Source organism: Jaculus jaculus, chromosome 15 (genome assembly GCF_020740685.1).
Source record: "Jaculus jaculus isolate mJacJac1 chromosome 15, mJacJac1.mat.Y.cur, whole genome shotgun sequence".
Classification (NCBI taxonomy): domain Eukaryota; kingdom Metazoa; phylum Chordata; class Mammalia; order Rodentia; family Dipodidae; genus Jaculus; species Jaculus jaculus.
Window position 1 is genome coordinate 57,089,465 of NC_059116.1, and position 20,213 is coordinate 57,109,677.

General features: G+C 40.9%; 2 protein-coding genes and 1 pseudogene across 3 annotated transcripts in view; 2 read left to right on the forward strand and 1 right to left on the reverse strand.

Moving 5' to 3' along the window:
* Positions 1-20,213, forward strand: part of Dnajc1 (DnaJ heat shock protein family (Hsp40) member C1) — a 258,114-nt gene that overhangs the window by 158,137 nt on the left and 79,764 nt on the right. The window contains exon 11 of the mRNA XM_045134760.1: positions 19,040-19,203. Within this exon, the coding sequence (XP_044990695.1) occupies positions 19,040-19,203 (164 nt within the window). The remainder of the gene's footprint in view (positions 1-19,039; positions 19,204-20,213) is intronic.
* On the forward strand, positions 1,660-1,993 carry LOC105944768 (endoribonuclease YbeY-like). Of its 2 annotated transcripts, XM_045135151.1 has the most exons (2): positions 1,663-1,789; positions 1,865-1,993. In XM_045135151.1, exons 1-2 carry the CDS (start codon positions 1,697-1,699, stop codon positions 1,991-1,993), a joined length of 222 nt encoding a protein of 73 aa, XP_044991086.1. In that variant the 5' UTR covers positions 1,663-1,696. The 2 variants fall into 2 exon arrangements, with proteins under 2 accessions (XP_044991085.1, XP_044991086.1); XM_045135150.1 differs by having other exon boundaries at positions 1,660-1,993.
* LOC105944767 lies at positions 7,717-17,282 on the reverse strand (annotated as a pseudogene).

The following is a 20,213-nucleotide window of genomic DNA, read 5'->3' on the forward strand; positions in this document are numbered from 1 at the left end:
TTACACAGGATATGCACAAGGTGGCTTATACATCGGGAGTTCATTTGCAGTGATGAGAGGCTCTGGGACACCCATATCCCCCCCCTCTTTTCCTCAAATAAGTAAATAAATAAAATAGATAAATATTTTTAGGGCTGGAGAGATGGCTCAGTGGTTAAGGTATTTGCCTGCAAAGCCCAAGAACCCAGATTCAATTCCCCAGAACCTATGTAAAGCCAGATGCACAAAGTGGTGCATGTGTTTGGAGTTCATTTGCAGTGGTTGGAGATCCTGGTGCACCCATTCTCTCTTCTCTCTTTCTGCTTGCAAATAAATAAATATTAAAATTTTTTTTAGCCTAGCGTGGTGGTGCACATCTTTAATTCCAGCATTTGGGAGGCAGAGGTAGGAGGATCACCATAAGTTCAAGGCCAGCCTAGGACTACAGAGTGAGTTCCAGATCAGCTTGGGCTAGAGTGAGACCCTACTTTGAAAAAAGAAAAAAAAAAACCAGAATGTTATGCAGTATATGATTATCACAGTCATTTTCTCAAAATGACAAGGTTAAAGAAATGAAAATAGCATTAATTTACCAGATATTAGAGAAAATGGAGGGATAGACGAAAGAAGTAGGACTAAAAGAAAATTGAGGAATAGAAAATTCTGCTACCAATGCACCAGTGTGGACTGAGGTGCAGGTCATATGAACATAGACCTGTCATGAATGGACCGTAAGTGTTGACTAAAACTTTCTAACGCTGTCAATGTACTAGTTTTGATACTTGTGGTGGTTTGAATATGAATGTATGCCCCCCCCATATTTTTGATTGAGTTTGCAACTTAAGTCTCCAGCAGGAGGTGTCACTAGGGTAAATCTTTTAGTCCAGCCCTAAGGTGTGTAAAGAGCCAGTTTGAGCTCTGGTGCTTGATGGGGTTGGTTTTTCTCTCTCTGCTGCAAATGCAAGCTCCAGTGAGCCAGCTTCTTCTGTAGTGATACAACTTTCCTGGTATTCTGTAAGCCTGAAACTCCTGGAATAAACCCTTCCCTCTCATAAGCTGCTTCTGGTTGGGTTATTATCCAGCAATGAAAAGGTTACTACAACAGTATTATACATAGCAACATGAGGGTACAAAAGTCCTTTGTGTTTATCTTTGACCTTTTTGTGAATTTATAATTATTCCAAAGTAAAAAACTTAAACAGGGGCTGGAGAGATGGCTCAGAAGTCAAGGCACTTGCCTGCAAAGCCTAAGGACTCAGGTTTGATACCTCAAATCCACATATGCCAGATTCATAAGATGGTGCATGTATCTGGAGTTCATTTGCAGTGGCTAGAGGCCCTGGCACACCCATTCTCTCTATCTGTCTCTGTCTCTCAAATAAATAAATTAATCTTAGTAATGACTGACATTTTAACTCATTGGCATTGATAATCAGAGCTTCATCTTTCTTGGTATTACTGATACCAACTGAAAGATAGCTAAGAGCTTTATATCTCAGCTTTCAACTTTGAAGCAGGATTAACATATGGCATACAAATTAAGAGTTTAGTTACAAAACATTTTCACAAAAAAAATCATCCAGGCGGCTTCCGCTCCCTGCGAGCTGCACTGGGGCTTCCGGCGGACAGGCTGTTGCTAGTGTGGCCGGGCCAGCCCTCCTCGTCTGCAGGCTGCGGTTCCGTCCAAACACTTTAAAGGGTCGGGTGTTCCCCCAAAATGAGTTTGGTGATTAGAAATCTCCAGCGAGTCATCCCCGTCAGGAGAGCACCACTTCGCAAAAATATGGAGATTGTGAGGACTATTTTAGGAGTGCAGAAATTTGACATGGGGATCATCTGCGTTGACAACAAGAATATTCAGCACCTTAATAGGCTCTACAGAAAGAAAAACGTTCCAACCGATGTGCTTTCTTTTCCATTTCATGAAATGTATGGGCAAGAGAAACTGGTCCTGGAGGAACTGAGCCGCCACACTGGAACTGGGCTCCAACCCCTGAGCAGGGGCCTCTACTGACTTCACAGAGGCTCCAAGATACAGAGAGGGGTTTATGTACCAAAGATAAGGCCTAGAGTGGATCTCTGCTATTCATGCTGTCCTGAGAGGCTGCAGAGGCATCAGCCTATGCTGATGATAAATTCCAAGAGTGGAACGTGGCTTCTAAAAGTACCAGAGAAGTGTCTATTTAGAAGGCTGGCTTCATTATTGTGAAGAGAACGGTTTTAATCCCTTACTGAGAGGCACGGCACCTAAGCCCATAGGCTTCTTTGGTATGGATCTTCCTTGGAATTGGGTGGATGAAATACCATGCTTCCTTCCTATAACCTGCAGAAATAGAACCAGCAGCCAGAGCACTGGAGTATTTTCTTCATAGGTGGGTGGGCTCCTGCCAGCAAGTAGACTGCAGAGAGCTGGGTTTCAACCCTAACCCTCGGGAGCTCTGTGACCTGGCCTTGCTGCTATCTCCCAAGAGGAAGAAGATGCAGAATAGCTCTGCACACCACCCCACCCTCCCCATCGCTTCTGAGGCGTTGGCCGCAAACCTGACCTGGAAATGCTGGTGTCTGATGACCAGAGGAGGGGAACTGGTGGCTTTCTGCCTCTGTGCTTGCTGAACCCCTCCCCTGGTCAGTTTTGCTTATTTCTCTTATAAAACTTGTAATTAGAGCCAGGCATGGTAGCACACTCAGGAGGCAGAGGTAGGTGGATTACCATGAGTTCGAGGCCAGCCTGAGACTACATGTGAATTCCAGGTCATCCTGGACTAGATTAAGACCCTACCTCAAGAAAAGAAAAAAAAAAAATTAGCCAGCTCCCATATTGGGCAAGGTGGGCCAGGAGGACAGTGGCCTCTGACCCCCTCCCAGGCATGGTGGATCCTGCAGCGAGCACACACTTTTAAGATGCAGCCTCTTAGATTCCTTCTTCAGTCCTCAAATCTGCTGGTAGCATTCTAATCATTTGTCTTGTGGATTTGAGTTCCCTGAAAAAGCCACATCAGTGCTGAAGGTTCTGCAGACTGACTGGAACTCCCACGATTGGCAGAGAGTTGGAGTATTGCAGATCCAGAGCTAAAATGATCTCAGGTGGTCTTTAATCCTCTTTAAGAGCCACCTATTACCAACCTCTGTATCTGATCCCCTCCATCAGGTAAAACTTTAGGATATATTTAACTTAGGAGAGCACTGGCTCCCACCAACCCAAATGCTAAGACTGCCACCAGGTAGCATCAGAGAGCTACAGCAGTCTTCCCCACTTTGAGTTAAGCCACCTTCCTGACGTCCTCACCAATGCATATGGTAAACACATCGATTTATGGCTCTCTGCTGACTAGAAGAGTTCATGTAACATGATGACTCAGAACAAATTGAACCTGTGATTCCAGGCCGTGGTCATTCACACTTGACTCGGAATAACCTGTGCCTCTTTACTCCCTTTGTCACAAGCAGCGTTTCTGTGTTGACAGTTTTCCTCAAGCTGTCTAGAACTGTAACTCTGCCTTTATCATTGGACTGTCTTCTTAGACATGGAACTGGCCTGCCACAGTCCTCTAGCCACTTGGCTGTGTATGACCTGCTTATAAAATGGATTGTTCTCAAGCTGGAGAGATGGCTTAGTGGCTAAAGCACTTGCCTGTGAAGCCCAAGGACCCAGGTTTGATTCCCCAGAATCCACATAAGCCAGAGGCATATGGTGGTGCATGCATCTGGTGTTTGTTTGCAGTGGCTAAAGGCCCTGGCATGCCTATTCTATCTCTGTGTCTCCCTCCCTCTCTCTCTCTCTAATAAGTGAAATTTAAAAAAAAATGTATTTGTCTCAATGTAATGTCTTAACAATGGTGGTTTGATGTGAAATGAGGGCTGGACAGATGACTTGGAGGTTAAAGGTGCTTGCTTGTAAAGCTTAACAGCCCAGATTCAGTTCCCTAGTACCCACATAAAATCAGGCTCATGAAGTGGCACATTCATTTGAAGTTCATTTGCAGTGGCAGAAGGCCCTGGCACACTCATACTCATTTATACTCTCACTCAAATAAAAATACTTTGAATGTAGAAAAAAAATCATCCAGAAATTACAAATAAAAAATTGGGGAACAGCATGTTGTTCCTTAAAATCTAAAATAATTTTCAGAGTTCTCATTAAGGATTAGCGGTCTCTGTTACAAAAGTGGCAATAGCTCTCAAAAAATGGCTGAATTACACAAATACAAGAGCCAAGTTATACCAGTTTTCTTTTTTCTTAACTCAGCTTCTCTAAAATGTATGATACTGTTCTTTTGCTAACTCCCACATATAACAAGAAAATTGCACAATCATATTTACCTCACAGATTGTGAGTAGTAAAAGATTGATATTGTAATGAATTTTCCAGAAACATTTTATTACTCAAGTCCCCGATATAGAACATTCTGAGTATATTATGACAGTTGAAAATACAAAATACTCTTCTATCTGGGATTTTGAATATAGTAATACACAATAAAAAAAAGTCCCTAAAAATTCAATGATATATTGAAAATAACAGCAAAGACTTAACCATTTGATAATCACAGAAAATCAGAAGGTATGGCCAGGTGTGGTGGCACATGCCTTTAGTCCTAGCACTCAGGAGGCAGAGGTAGGAGGATCACCATGGGTTTGAGGCTACCCTGAAACTACATAGTGAATTCCTGGTCAGCCTGGCCTAGAGTGAGACACTGCCTTGAAAAACAAAACAAAACAAAAAATCAGAATGTATGAATTACTGACATACTGATTAATATAAAAGACCATTGATTCAGTACAGCATTAGTAGAGGTACCAAAACAATGCAAATCAGGCCTAAAATAACACTGAACACCTCAATACAATATCAGTTAAATTTGGGCTATCCTTTAAAGCACATATGAAGAAGAGCAAAAGATACATATTTTAAAGTCTTTATTAGGCTACTAATAAGTAATTTTAAAATAATACACAAAGGAGATATTAAAACTACATTAAGGCTCAGATTTTAAAACAGGAAACCAAGGAAATTAATTCAGTTATGGCTATAACTATATTCTTATAGTCTTAACACTGCCTAAGAAGTTAAGCCCTTAATAAATCATGCACAATTCATTATGTACAGGTATTGTGGAAATCTGAAGGTAGCCAAAGCAAAAATCTAGCAACTGCAGGGCTGGAGAGATGGCTTAGTGGTTAAAGTGCTTCCTGCAAAGCCAAAGGACCTTAGTTCGATTCCCCAGGACCCACATAAACCAGATACACAAGGTGGCACATGCGTCTGGAGTTCGTTTGCAGTGGCTGCCAGCCCTGGCATGTGCCTGTTTGTTCTGTTTGTTAAGGTTAGGCTTCATCTCACCCGCTCTAGGGCCCTTTGGTTCAAGTGTTCCCCCCAAGGTCCTCTTGAGGGTTCCACCTTTTAATCTAACTTCCAGGATATAGGATTCTACCAGTTCAACTTGGGTTCAGTTTTGTGTTCTCCTCCACTACCCTTCCTCTTCCCCTATACCCTCCCCTCCCTGTTGTCCAAGCCTGGAGATGCCATTCAGATATGTCAGCAACTCAGGTGATCCAGATTAGGAACTGCAGATGAGTAAGACAATGTGATCATTGTCTTTCTCTGATTTTGTGAGTTCACTTAGAAATGATCTGTTACAAGTTTGAACTTTTTCTACATATTTCATTGTGTCATTTTTTTCTTACTGCTGAGTAGAATTCCATCATGTAGATATACCACATCTTGGTTATCCATTCATCCAATGATGGACACCTGGGTTGATTCCAGTTCTTAGCTATTATTAATGGAGCAGCTATAAACATAGTTGAGCAAATATCTCTGAACTGAGGTATGAAGCTTTTAGGGTAAATGCCCAGTAAGAGAATAACAGGGTCTGTTGGTAACTCTATATTCATCCTTTTCAGGAGTCTCCATATTGATTTCCACAGTGGTTTTACTAGCTTACATTCCCACCAACAGTAGATGAGGATTCTTATTTCTCCACATCCTTGCCAACATTTGTTTTCATTTGATTTTTTAGTGATTGCTATCCTTCCTGGGGTAAGGTGGAATCTCATAGTAGATTTATTTATTTATTTATTTATTTATTTATTTTTCTGGTTTTTCAAGATAGGGTCTTACTCTAGTCCAGGCTGACTGGGAATTCACTATGTAGTCTCAGAGTGGCCTCGAACTCACAGCAATCCTCCTACCTCTGCCTCTCGAGTGCTGGAATTAAAGGCATGTACCACCACGCCCGGCTGTCATAGTAGTTTTAATTTGCATTTCCCTAATGGTTAGGAATGTTGAACACTTTCTTAAGTGTGTGTTAGCCATTTGTAATTCTTCCTCTGAGAACTCCCTATTTAGTTCTCTGCCCCACTTTTGCAGTGGGTTGTTTATTTTTATTGTTCAGTTTTTTGAGTTCTTTGTAGATTCTAGATATTAGGCTTCAGTCAGTGGTATAGCTGGTGAAGATTTTCTCTGATTCAGTGGGTAATGTATTGACTTTGCTTTGGTATGTTTGTGCAAAAGCTTTTTAACTTCATGAGATCCCATTGGTTGAGTGCTTGCTTAATTTCCTGGGCTACTGGAGTTTTGTTCTGGAAGTCTTTTCCCAGACCTATATTGTGGAGAGTGCCTCTGATTTTTTTCTTCCAGTAGTTGAAGAGTTTCAGGTCTTATATTGAAGTCTTTGATCCATTTGGACTTAGTTTTTGCTTATGGCGAAATGAGTGGGTCTAATTTCATTTTCATTTTGTCCAACACCATTTGTTGAAGATGCTGTCTTTTCTCCAGTGTACATTATTGGCACCTTTGTCAAAGATCAAGCAGCTGTAGTTATTTGACCTAAGGTCTGGGTCTTCAATTCTGTTCCATTGGTCTATGTTTTTGTTTTTATTCCAGTACCAAGCTGTTTTTGTCACTATGGCTGTATACTATAGCTTTAGATCGGGTATGGTTTTACCACCAGAGGATATGTTTTTCCTGAGGATATGTTTGGATATCTGAGGCCTTCTGCCATTCCATATGAATTTTGAGATCACATTTCAATCTCTGTGAAGAATGATGCTGGTACTTTTATTGGTATTGTGTTAAATATGTATACTGCTTTTGGTAGAATTGTCATTTTCACAATATTAATTCTACCTATCTAGGAGCATGGGAGAGCTTTCCATATTCTCAAGTCATCCTTGATTTCTTTCTTAAGTTTTTAAAAAAATATTTTCATTATACAAGTCTTTCACATCCTTGCTTAGTGTTCTTACAAGGTATTTAATTTTTTTGTTGCTGTTGAAAAATGGGACATTCTCACTGATTTCTTTCTCTGTACATATTTGTCCTTTGCATGTAGAAAAGCTATTGATTTTTGTGCATTGATTTTGTATCCTGCCACTTGCTAAAGGAATTTATCACCTTTAGAATTCTTTCTTTTTTAATTTTTCTTTTTTTATCTTTATTTATGTAAGAGCAACAGGCAGAGAAAGAGGCAGAGAGAGAGAGAGAGGTTGAGAGAGAGAATGAGTGCGCCAGGGCTTCCAGCCACTGCAAATGAACAACAGAGGCGTGGCGCCCCCTTGTGCATATGGCTAACGTGGGTCCTGGGGAATTGAGCCTTGAAACGGGGTCCTCAGGTTTCACAGGCAAACACTTAACCACTAAGCCATCTCTCTAGCCCAAATTCTTTTTTAAAAAAAAATATTTTTATTAATTTATTTGAGACCAATAGACAGAGAGAGAATGGGTGCACCAGGGCCTCAAGCCACTGCAAACACCAAGAGATCATTTGATCTTTTGGTGAAGAATCTAAATGGGAAGAATTACTTCATGATTGTGAACAATCTTTTGAACCCCATCTCTGTGGAAGGCAGTTCAACAAAAGTCAGTACTGACACAGTTATCATCTTATATAGAAAGAAAGCAGAAAACACACGACGATGTATTTTAAACATGCTTATTAAGCTTCCTCCAAAGATAGTTTCATTAGTACCCTGGTAATTTTGTTCACAAAAGGGTTATGTATGTCATTCTTGTTGAGATGTAAAAAGTGTGTCTAACCCAACGAAAATGATGTGTATTTCTGTTCAGTTGGAAGGTAGGAAACAAAAGTATTTGACTGCCTGTAACTTACATCAGCTATGCTAATGTAAAAATAAGAGTAAAGCTAAAATATTCACTAAGATTCCAATTTGTACATGTATGTGAAAGTTACTGCAGAGCAGTTGACCTTTTATCACCAGCTTGAGCAGTGTATATACCATGCTAGCCATCCAAGCACAAGTGCTCCTATCTAGAACTAAATATATGTTTGTGAATATAAAATTGAAACAAAATACAAACTTGACAAAAACATATAAGCATCTTTATATGAGAGGAGCTTCCATGGACCAGATAGTTTACAGAACATCTATGAAACAAAAATAATTTGAAAATCCATCTCTGCCTATATTCAATAAAGTTTGATTTTTATTTAACAACAAAAAAGTATTTGTATAAGGGTCTTTTGGTAAGCTAGTTAAAGGTGTCCAGCTAGAAGCTTATACCCTAGGATATCTGTATCCAGGCTGCAAATTTTGAAACAAAGGCTTGCACGTCAGTCTACTGAGAACATATAATAATCATGTCTGTGGCTTAGTTTGTGTGTGTAGCTGGGAGGAGGCAGTGTTAAAACCTATCATCAATGATTTAGCATCCTGTGGCCAGCTGTGACCAGGAAGTTCCTATAGCTCTGTGGTCACTCTGTGGGGACCTTGCAAAAAATCAAATACTATTTGTGTCATACATACCTGCTCCAGGAGTCTTCTTTGTTTCCAGGACCATCTACACCAACAGCCTTGGATGCCAACAAACTAGTAATCTTGTTAAGTTTTTTTTTTTTTTTTTTTTTTTTTTTTTTTGCCTGAAATGAGTTGCCTTGATTATTTTTCCTCTTGTTTTATAATGTGCTCTCTGGCTGAGGAAGGTCCATCTTTGGAACATTGTCTATGTGAAGTGCAAATGGTTCACTAGATGTAAGTGGCTCTTCCTTCTCAACTTCTTGTGTGGCTACACAAGTTGAAGTTTCTTCCTTCTTTGAAGGTACTTTAAACCATTTTCTTTCATTGTTATCTTTATTGCTGTTAGCCCTGGTACAAGGTTTAGTTTCTGTTTTATTCTTGGCTGCAGCTGCAGTAGCAGCTGCTGCTTTGACTACAGCAATCCAGTCATCGCTTCCCATAGACTGGTAACACGGTCCAGCTGTGTGGATAGGACAACACCAGCTTTAATGGATGCTGGGATTTCACCTGCCCCTTAGCATCCCCAGGCATTGCTTTCATGCACATTCTTTTTAAACAATGGATTACGCCATCATAATACTGAACTGTGAGTGTTCCTTCCTTATTAATTGCTTCAGTCTTGGCAGTGTAATAGCAACTGTCTGTCCAGTGAGCTAGAACTTCTTTCTCAGCTTTAAAATCAAAGAAATCTGTAGCTGGGCATGGTGGTGCACGCCTTTAATCCCAGCACTCAGGAGGCAGAGGTAGGGGAATCGCCTTGAGTTTGAGGCCCCCTTGAGACTACATAATTAATTCCAGGTCAGCCTGGACCAGATTGAGACCCTATCTCAAAAATAAAACAAAAAAATCAAAGAACCAAAAAATAAATAAATAAAATCAAAGAAATCTTTTAACCCTTCTTTTCTTAGTGCAGGTCTCTCAAGGGGTCACAACCTATTACTGTCCCAATAAACTTGACTGGCACTCAGAATGGACTAATATCTTGCCCTCCTCATAGTCAATTTTTTCAACCCGTGATGGATACATTTGCAGCTGTTCCGTACAATTCAAACACCTCCCAGTGTGTGGAAACAGTGTTTGCCAATTCAAATTTATACTGTTCTACCAAACTCTGATACATAGAGGCATCTCTTCACTTTTTAATCTTTCCTGTTCCTTTTCTTTAGATCATTTCTGTAAGTAAGTAGTCTGGTGCCTTCAAATGAGCACCAATCTCAAAAGTGATCTCAGGATGTTTGGGGGCTTTTCATGACTAGGCCTCCTCTCTGCACAGCATCTGGGCCTTCCAGAGTGAGAGCAGGGTGGCTAGCCAGGCCTCTGCCACCCAGGGAGGGAGCAAGAAGAGCCTGGGGAGCTGTGGCCATGGCTACAGCCCAAGGTTGCATGGGAGGGAGCTGGGTCGGAGCCTCTTGGGGTCCACTGCCATTTCCTCCACTGCCTCTTCCTCCACTTCCTCTGCTGCTGCTGTCACCACCCCTGGCCATCTCAGCTGCCCTGAATTCTTATGTTTGATCCTTCATAGTATCCTGAATATCTTTAAATTCCCATTCATGCCTTCCTATTAGTTTATCTTTCTCTTTGTTGGACTGTATTAGACTTGCCACCTGGTCTTCTAGTTTAGATATCCTTGATCCATTCTACTAGTGAGACTTACTTTCTGCAGAGCTTTCTATTTGACTTTCTTTTTCATTTCTAGTAATTCTGATTGTTTTTTTCATTATTTCTATTTCCTTATTCATTTTTTGTATTGACCTTATTTCATTAAGTTGGTATTCTGTGTTCTTTTGGGATTTCTTCAGGAGTTTGTTTTCTTCTTTAATTTCTTTGAGAATAGCTATACTATTTTTTTAAAACCTTTGTCAGGCATTTCATCTAAAACAGTCTCACTGGAGGTCATTTCTAATCCATTTATATGTGTGAGTGTGGGTGGGTGGATGTATGTATATATGTATGTATTTCAAGGTAGGGTTTCACTCTAGTCCAAGCTGACCTGGAATTCACTATAGAGTGTCAGGGTGGCCTCAAACTCACAACGATCCTTCTACCTCTGCCTTCCAAGTGCTGGGATTAAAAGTATACACCACTATGCCCAGCTTAAATTTTTTAAAATATACTTTATTTTTATTTATATTTGAGAAAGAGACAGATAGAGAGAGATTGGGCACACTAGTGCCTTCAGCCACTGCAAACAAACTCCAAAAGCATGCACCACCTTGTGCATCTGGCTTACATGGGTCTTGGGTAATTGAACCTGGGCCCTTTAGCTTTGTAGGCTAGCACCTTAACCATTAAGCCATCCCTCCAGCCTGCATTTATAATCTTTGGTGGAATTGTATTGTCTTGATTTTTTGTGTTTCTTCTGTTATAAATGTAGGGATTTTTACATATTGGGTTAATTTGGTGCTTGGGTTTTCTTATTATCTCCAGTGTTCTTAGCCGTGTAAATCTGACTCTATGTATCTTCAGGGTAGGAGTTTAAGGTGCCATGTGTAGCTCTTATACTCCAAGAGAACCTCTAGGAGGTTTTTTTTGGTGGAGTCTTTCAGTTCAAAAGTCATACTACTGGCAAATAGAACTAATTTGACTTCTTTCCAATTTGTATCCCTTGTATTCCTTTCTCTTGTCTTATTGCTTGAGTTAAGACTAAAATTTTTATTCATCTATTTGAGAGGGAGAAAAGGATGGGGTAGGGGGAGGGAAAAATATGGGTATGCCTCCAGCCACTACAAATGAACTCCAGACACATGGGCTATCTTGTGCATCTGGCTTATGTGGGTCTTAGGCTTTTCAGGCAAGCACCTTAACTGCTAAGCCATCTCGTTAGCCCTGGATTGTTCCCTTAATGAATATGAGGAGGGCTTTATCTCTTTTGATTTCTTTTGGTTTAAAGCCTATTTTGTCAGATACTATTATTGCTACACTTGCCTTATTTCCTATTTCCATTTGCTTAGAATATCTTTTCATCTTTTTGGTTTTTCAAGGTACAGTCTCACTATAGCCCAGGTTGACCTGGAATTCACTATGTAGTCTCAAGGTGGCTTTGAACTCATGGTGATCCACCTACCTCTGTCTCCCAAGTGCTGAGATTGAAGGCGTGCACCACCATGCCCAGTTGTTCTTTTCATCCTTTTTTACCCTAAGGAGGTACCTGTCTTGAATGGTAAGTTGTATCTCTTGTAAATAGCAAACGGATGCATCCAGTTTTATTTTATTTTACTTTTTTGGTTTTTCGAGGTAGGGTCTCACTTTAGCCCAGGCTGACCTGGAATTCGCTATGGTGTCTCAGGGTGGCCTTGAACTCACAGCAATCCTCCTACCTCTGCCTCCCAAGTGCTGGGATTAAAGGCGTGCATCACCACGCCCAGCTTACCAATTTTTTTAATCCAGCCTGTTAAATTGTCTTTTAAAAAAATATTTAATTATTTATTTGAGAGAGAAAAAGAAACAGATGATAGATAGATAGAAAGGGAGTAAGAGAGAAAAAAAGGAAAGGGAAAGGGAAGGAAGGAAGGAAAGAGAGAGAGAGAGAAAGAAAGGAAAGGAAATGAAGTAAGGGAAGGGAAGGAAAAAGGAAAGAAGGAAAGGAAGGAAGGAAAAGTGCCAGGGCCTCAAGCCACTGCAACATACACCACTTTGTGCATCTGACTTTATGTTTGTACTGGGGAATCGAACCAGAGTTAAGACAGGTGCCTTAACTGCTAAACCATATCTCCAGCCCCACCTGTCTCTTTGTTTCCTAGGTAGGCTCTCACCTGTAGCCCAGGATGACCTGAAACTCACTCTGTAGTCCCAGCCTGGCCTTGAACTCAACAGTGGTCCTCCTACCTCTCTGGCTCTTGAATGATGAGATTGAAGGCATGTACCACTATATCTGTCTTTGACCTGTGTCTTTTGTTTGTGGAGTTGAGGCCATTGATGGTCAGAGTTATAATTGAGAGGTGTGAGTTTATCCCTGTCAAGTTGAAGGCCTTGTGGAGTTTTTTATTTTATTGATCTTTATATGCTTTCAGGTTTGTTGTAGTTTTTCCATCCTTTTCAGTATGTTCATTCCTCTCTTCAATATGGAGTATTCCATGCATTATTTATCTGTAGGCCTGGCTTAGTGCTCATATAATCATAAAGCTGGCTTTTATCATGGGAAGTTTTGTCTTTCACCTTTTATTATTAAGGATAATTTTGCTGAGTATAGTAGTTTGTATATATAATAGTATAATAGCAGCCATGGTCTTTTAACATTTGAAACTCTCCATTTAAAGCCCTTTTGGCTTTTAGAGTTTCCATTAAAAAATCAAAGATAATTCTGATGGGTTTACTTTTTTATGTCATGAGCTGTTTTTCTCTTGCAGCTTTTATTACTATCTCTCTTCATTTTCTGTGTTTAGTGTTTTTAAGTGTAAAATGAGATTTTCTTTCATCCTGTTTATTTTGTGTTTATGTGTCTCCTGTACCTGGATGGGTCTTTCTTTTTGTAAGGTTAGGAAATTTTCTTCAGCAGTTTTGTAGAAGGTAGCTTTCTATGTCCTTTTCTTGTATTTCTTCCTGTTCTTGTATGCCTATGTTCTGAATATTTGGTCTTTCTTAAAGTGTCCCATTTTGTCTTTGAGTTCTGATAGTCTGTCTTTCACATGGTCTATTCTATTGGTAAGGCTTTTGGGGGAATTTTTCTTTCTTTCTTTCTTTCTTTGTTTGTTTGTTTTTCTTTTTCTTTTTCTTTTTCTTTTTCTTTTTCTTTTTCTTTTTCTTTCCCTGAGCCCACGCTGACCTGGAACTCACTTTGTGGTTCCAGGCTGGCACCGAACTCACAGCGATCCAACCTCTGCCTCCCAAGTGCTGGGTTTAAAGGTATACACTACCATGCCTGGCAAGCCTACTAAGTGAGTTGCATCATTTTTTTCCATTATTGTTTCTTCAGCATCTCCATCTCCTTACTGAATTACATTTTTATTTCTTTTTTTTTTTTTTTTTTTTTAAATTTAATTTATTAGTTTTCTTTTCAGTAAATACAGGCAGTTTGGTACCATTATTTAGGCTCATCTGTGATCTACCCCCTCCCATTAGACCCTCCTTATTATTGAAAATGGGTCGTGCATTGTGGAGTTAGCCCCCAGTTATTGGTATGATAAATGTCTCTGAAAATCATGACCCAACATGTAACTCTGACATTCTTTCCGCCCCCTCTTCCGCAAGATTTCCCTGAGCCATGTTGGGTTCATTTTTGGTCTGCTTCAGTGCTGAGGTGTTGGGGGCCTCTGAGGCTCTGGCTCTCTGATTTGGTAGACATTTTTATTTCTTGTTTTAACTTTCCTGTTGTCTCTTAGAATTCATTTCTGTATTTGATCATATCATTATTGAGTTTATTCCCCTGACCATCAAGTTTATTTTTGTTGATTTTCATCCATTTTGCTTTGCCTACTGTTTTTATTTTGGAGGAGGGGGTTACAGTCAGGTTCTCATTACTGGTAGCAATCACCCAACCAAGAGCAGCTTATAGGAAAAAGAGGTTTATTTTGCCTTACAGACTTGAAGGGAAGCTCCATGATGGCAGGGAAAACGATGACATGAGCAGAGGGTGGACATCACCCCCTGGCCAACATAAGGTGGACAATAACAACAGGAGAGTGTGCCAAACACTGTCATGGGGAAACTGGCTATAACACCCATAAGCCCGCCCCCAACAATATACTCCCTCCAGGAGGTATTAATTCCCAAATCTCCATCAGCTGGGAACCTAGCATTCAGAACACCTAACTTTATGGGGGTCACCTGAATCAAACCACCACATTCTGCCCCTGGCCCCCATAAAGTGGTAACCATATATGATTGAAAATGCAATGCATTCATCCAACTTAAAAAGTTCCCATAAAATTTTGCGGAAGAGGGGGTGGAAAGAATGTCAGAGTCACATGTTGCGTCATGATATGCAGAGACGTTTATCGTACCAATAACTGTGGGCTAACTCCACAATGCATGACCCATTTACATCAACAAGGAGAGTCCAATGGGGGGGGGTAGATCATGGATGAGCCTAAACCATGGTACCAAACTGCCTGTATTTGCTGAAAAGAAAACTAATAAATTAAATTTTAAAAAAGAAAAAAAAAGTTCCCATAGTTTTTATCAGTCCCAATGATGTTCAAACATCCCCATAATCCAAGGTCTTTCAACTGAGCCATAATATCAAAAAAAAAAAAAAAAAAAAATCCCCCCGAAACCCATAATGGCATAGAATAAACTTTCACACTGCAAAAGATGGCATTGGGCATAGCAAAGACATAGTCAACCAGTACAATGTTTAAAACAACCAAGGAAAACATCAAACTTTGTAGCTCCAAGTCCAACAACTCTAGTCAGTGAAAAATCTCCAAGTCCAGTAATTTTAACCAACAAGAAGTCTCTGGAGTTCCAATTCCGCACCTCCAGCTAGGCTACTACTTAAAGTCCTCAGAAACTTCATTCTGGGCCGACAGCATTCCTTGGTAGCCATCTCATGGTCCCAGCAAATCTACTGGGTCTTCACTGCAAGCCACAGTTCATCCTCATGGCCCTACCACGTCTTCATGCAGGCAACCAACAAAACCTGCTTCATATTGCCCATTGCCATTTCCAAAACAAAAGACCATGTTGCAAACTCAATGACCCTCTCTTTCCTGTATTTTTTACACTCCACAATACCAGGCAGGGTGCCAATTTGTTAATTCAGGGGGAATAAGGCAGAGAGCAGGACACTCCTTGAGCACTCAAGCCCCTTCAAAAGAGTGTACATTTCTTCCTGTGGCCCCAGTGCAGGTCAGCTGGTCCAATCTCCAAAGGTTGTAATTTCTCAATTGCAGCTGAACAGGCACAAGTTTTGGCCTAAAGATTTCTTTCTGTGCCATATCCCTCTGCTCAAACCAATTCATCTCTACACATAGCAACCCTACACAACTTCTCAGGACATGGGTATAACAGCAAGCTTTTCACACAAACTGCCTCTAGCCCAGCAAAGCTCTTTCTCACCCTCATAAGCTAAACCTCACAGTCCATAGTTCTTACTGTATTTCTGTCTTTCTACTCTGACCAGAATAGTCCATCAAGCTGTACTTAGCACTGCAAGGCATCTCTAAGGCCAAGGTTTCAAATCCTTCCAGAGTCCTCTTGAGAATCAGCTCCAAAAGGCCAAAGCCACAGAGTCAGGTGTCTAGCAGCAATCCCGCTCCTCAGTACCACTTTACTATTGCAGTCAGGTTTGCATTGCTGGTAGAAATCACCCCACCAAGAGTAGCTTGTGGAAAAAAGAGGGTTATTTTGGCATACAGGCTTGAAGGGAAGCTCCACGATGGCAGGGAAAACATAAGATGGACAATAGCAACAGGAGAGTGTGCCAAGCACTGTCATGAGGAAACTGGCTATAATATTCATAAGCCTGTCCTCAACAATACACTCCCTCCAGGAGGCGTTACTTTCCAAGTCTCCATCAGCTGGAAACATAGCATTCAGAACACCTAAATTTATGGGGGACACCTGAATCAAACCACCACAGGGTGTTTTGTTTGGTTTTAATTCTCTTGAATTTTTTTGAGCCATCTATTGAGAACTTTTTGTTGATTCTCTTCTGTTTCATTTGTCCATCTATTGAGTTCTTTTTGTTGATTTTTTTCCCTTTTCATTTGGCCTTTGAGTTCTTTTTTGTTGATTCTCATCCAGTTTTCCCAGGCATTTGTTCATAGCAAGTTTGTTTAATTTATTGTAAGTTCATCTTGGGATTTTATGTCTGCTGTTTCCTCTTCATTTTTCACTGGAGGCTTCCACTAAGTACTCATTTTTTTTTAATTAAGTTGAAACTGTATGGATACATCATATATTGGTGTCATTATTTCCCTCCTCCCTGTCCCTACTCCACTAAAGGGCCTCCTTAGTGGGGATTGCTGGTATTCACCATGGAGTTGTGGGTTTTGGGTTGTGAGAGCAGTAGTCAGTCATTGTTGAGGATGGAGAGCAATGCCTCTGGATATTCCCTCCCATTCTGTGGCTCTCAAATTCTTTCTGCCACTTCTGCAAAATTCCCTGAGCCACTAGGCAATCTTGGTGGAGATTTCTTGTCTTGGTCTCTTGCATTATTTGTTTTGTATTGGGATTTGCCTATCTCAAGATATTCCTCTTATTGAGAATGCAGCAAGTGTATCTCTTGTGGAACCCACGTTGAGTGGCCTGGTCATCTTTGATCAAGGGATCAAGGTGGAAGTGGTATGGCATCTATCCATAGGTTTGGGCTGGGTGCACTTAAGTATGGGCAGAGGCCTCCTTGTGTATGCAGCCTCCAGGTTGGTCTGGGTAAGACCCTGAGAGGCTTGGCTTGCTCATTGCCCAAGTTTGGTTCTGTTCTCCCAATGCTGCCCATTTCCTGGGACCTTGGAATGAGATCAGCTTTGGATCCCTTCCTAGAGCAGCTGATGGGTACCAATGTTGGGAATGGCAGTCAGCATTAGCAGAACTAGTCCCTAGTCCCTGCAAGTTGGGCATCAGGTACCTGTGTGGGAAAGGAGCCTCACCTGGACTTGATTGTCCATCATGACTCAGTGCCTGGTACTTTTGATTGAGATCATCCTGGTTCTCTCCTGCAAGATGCAGTGGCTGGTAGAACATACACAGCAGAAAGGGAGATCTGGGCTAGTGGGGCTGGTTCCTAAATCTAGCAAGTGGGGGACCAGTTATCTGCATGGGGAGGAAGCTTACCTGGGCTTGATCACCCACCAGTAATCACTGCCTGGCACATTGGAATGAGATCACATCCTGGGTACCTCCTGGAGTCAGGTTGCCATTACCTTCTACTTCTTTTTTTTTTTTTTTTTTGTAGACCAGTTATGAGTGAGAGAATCCCTTCCCCATTAGTTCTGTTTCTGGCTAAGACGGGGCTGGGCCAGGCTAGTAGAAGATCTTCCTAATGGCTATAGACTGGAGCTGACTTCTTGTTGGTTGTGTGATTGCTGGAAGCCCCAGCTCCCTCCTGCTCCTCTGCTAGGGTCTCTCCTGTGTTAATAATTCCTTACACACCTCCATTTCTTGGTGTAAAGGTGTACTGTATGGTATCTTGCTTCTTTTTTTCCTCGGGCTTCTTTGGTGTTGCTGCTATTCTGATATCTTATGGGAAATGTCTAGCACTCCTTTTTTTGTTTGTTTTTTTGGGGGGGTTGTTTATTTATTTATTTATTTCACAGAGAGAGAGAGACAGAGAGAGAGAGAGAATGGGCACACCAGGGCCTCCAGCCACTGCAAGCAAACTGTAGATGTGTGGTCCCCTTGTGTATCTGGCTAATGTGGGTCCTAGGGAATTGAACCTGGGTCCTTTGGCTATGCAGGCAAGCACCTTAAGCACAAAGCCATCCCTCCAGTCCAAGCACCCTTTTATTTTATTTTTTAAAAAAAATGGAGCTGGATATGGTGGTACACACCCTTAATCCCGGCACTTGGGAGGCAGAGCTAGGAAGATCACCATGGAAGGCTATTCTGAGACTACATAGTGAAATCCAGGTCAGCTTAAGCTAGAGTGAGACCCTACCTTGCAAAACTAATTACTTATTTATTTGCAAGCAAAGACAGGGTATGGTGGGGAAGGGAATGGGCACACCAGGGCCTCCTGCCACTGCAAAAAAAAAAAGAAAAAAACTATAGATATATGTGTTACTTTGTGCATCTGGCCTAATGCAGGTACTGGGGAATCAAACTTGGGAGGTCAGACTTTGTAAGCAAGCTCCTTTAACCACTGAGCCATCTCTCCAGCTCCAAGATCTACTTTTTTGAAACATTTGAAAATGGTCAGTTTGAAGTGTTATGTTACTTTCCCATTATATATCTAATGTGTGATAAGAATTAGATGAAGACAGTAAATTAAAGCCTTTTCTATTGTGCCAAAATGAAATGTTTGAATAAAAGGTGCTTTGAAAGGGCTGGAGAGATGGCTTAGTGGTTAAGGCACTTGCCTATAAAGCCAAAGGATCCTGGTTCGACTCTCCAGGACCCATGTAAGCCAGATGCACAAGAGGGTGCACACATCTGGAGTTTATTTGCAGTGGCTGGAGGCCCTGGCATGCTTGCTCGCTCACTCTCTCTTTCTCTCTCTCTCTTTCTCAAATAAATAAAATATTTTTTAAAGTTACTTTAAAAATTAAAGGTATATGCAAATTAACATGCTGACCATGTAATAATCATATTGGGAGCATCTAAGTTTTATATTTCAATAATGCAATGCTGAATATGTCAGAATATTTCTAAAAAAAATTATTCTTAACAAGTTTCAATAACTGGTTCTTTTAAACATTTTTTTTAGAACTGAAGAAGCTTAAGGTTAAAAAACCAAAACCCGAATTTCCTATGTATGTGCCTTTAGAACATACATACATTCAGTCTTATGATCATGGAACATCTATAGAAGAAATTGAGGAGCAAATGGACGACTGGCTGAGAAACAGGGATAGAACACAGAAAAAACAGGTAAATAACTTTGTAATTTAATTTACAGTGCTAGAGATCTAACACAGGGCACATCCTAGGCAAGCACTCTACCACTAAGCTACATTCCTAACCCTTGGTTTTTGTTTTTGTCAGTGTCTCAGCATATAGCTGGTGTGGAGCTTGTATTTGTCCTGCTTCTACTTCCTAAGCACTCAGATTGAAGGCTGATGCTATCACATAAATGTTTTTAAATGTGCCTTAAGTAAAATACAGTAAGAAAAGTGAATTCTAGGTGCTAACAGGAAGGCTTAGTGGGTCAAGTCCTTGTCATGCAAGCATTAGGATTGAGTTTGAATTCCCAGCACCCTTATAAAATCCAGGGTGTGGTGGCATGTGCCTATTATCTCAGCATGGCAGAGGTAGAGCAGAGATTGCTGCTGGCTAGCTACTATAGCCTAATCAGAGACCTTTTGGTTTTGTGAGAGAGACCCTATCTCAAAAGGTTGAGGAAAAGAAGACAGCCAACATTGATTGTTGGCTTCCACACACATGTGTTCATACATGTACACACACACACACACACACACACACACATACACAGATACAACAAAATCACAAAAAAAAGAAAAATAAATTCAGTATAGTTCATACAGTTCAGTTTGCTATCATAAAATGAACCAAGTTAGGGCTAGAGAGATGGCTTAGCGGTTAAGGTGCTTGGCTGTAAAGCCTAAGGACCCAGGTTGAATTCTCCAAGACCCATGTAAGCCAGATGCACAAGGTGGTATATTCATCTGAAGTTCACTTGCAGTGGCTGCAGGCCCTGGCATGCCCATTCTCTCCCCCTCCCCCATCTCAAATAAAAATAAATTAATTTAAAAGAAAATGAACCAAGCATCTGGGTATGATGGCATGCCTTTAATCCCAGCACTCAGGAGGCAGAAGTAGTGAGTTCAAGGCCAGCCTGAGACTACATAGTAAATTCCAGGTTACCCTGGACTAAAGTGAGACCCTGACTTGACAAAAAAGAAAATGAAACAAGTTAACCA

What these genes read in the sequence shown, in the direction of transcription:
- LOC105944768 (XM_045135150.1), top strand. Translation starts at nt 1,697, where the DNA reads ATGAGTTTGGTGATTAGAAATCTCCAGCGAGTCATCCCCGTCAGGAGA.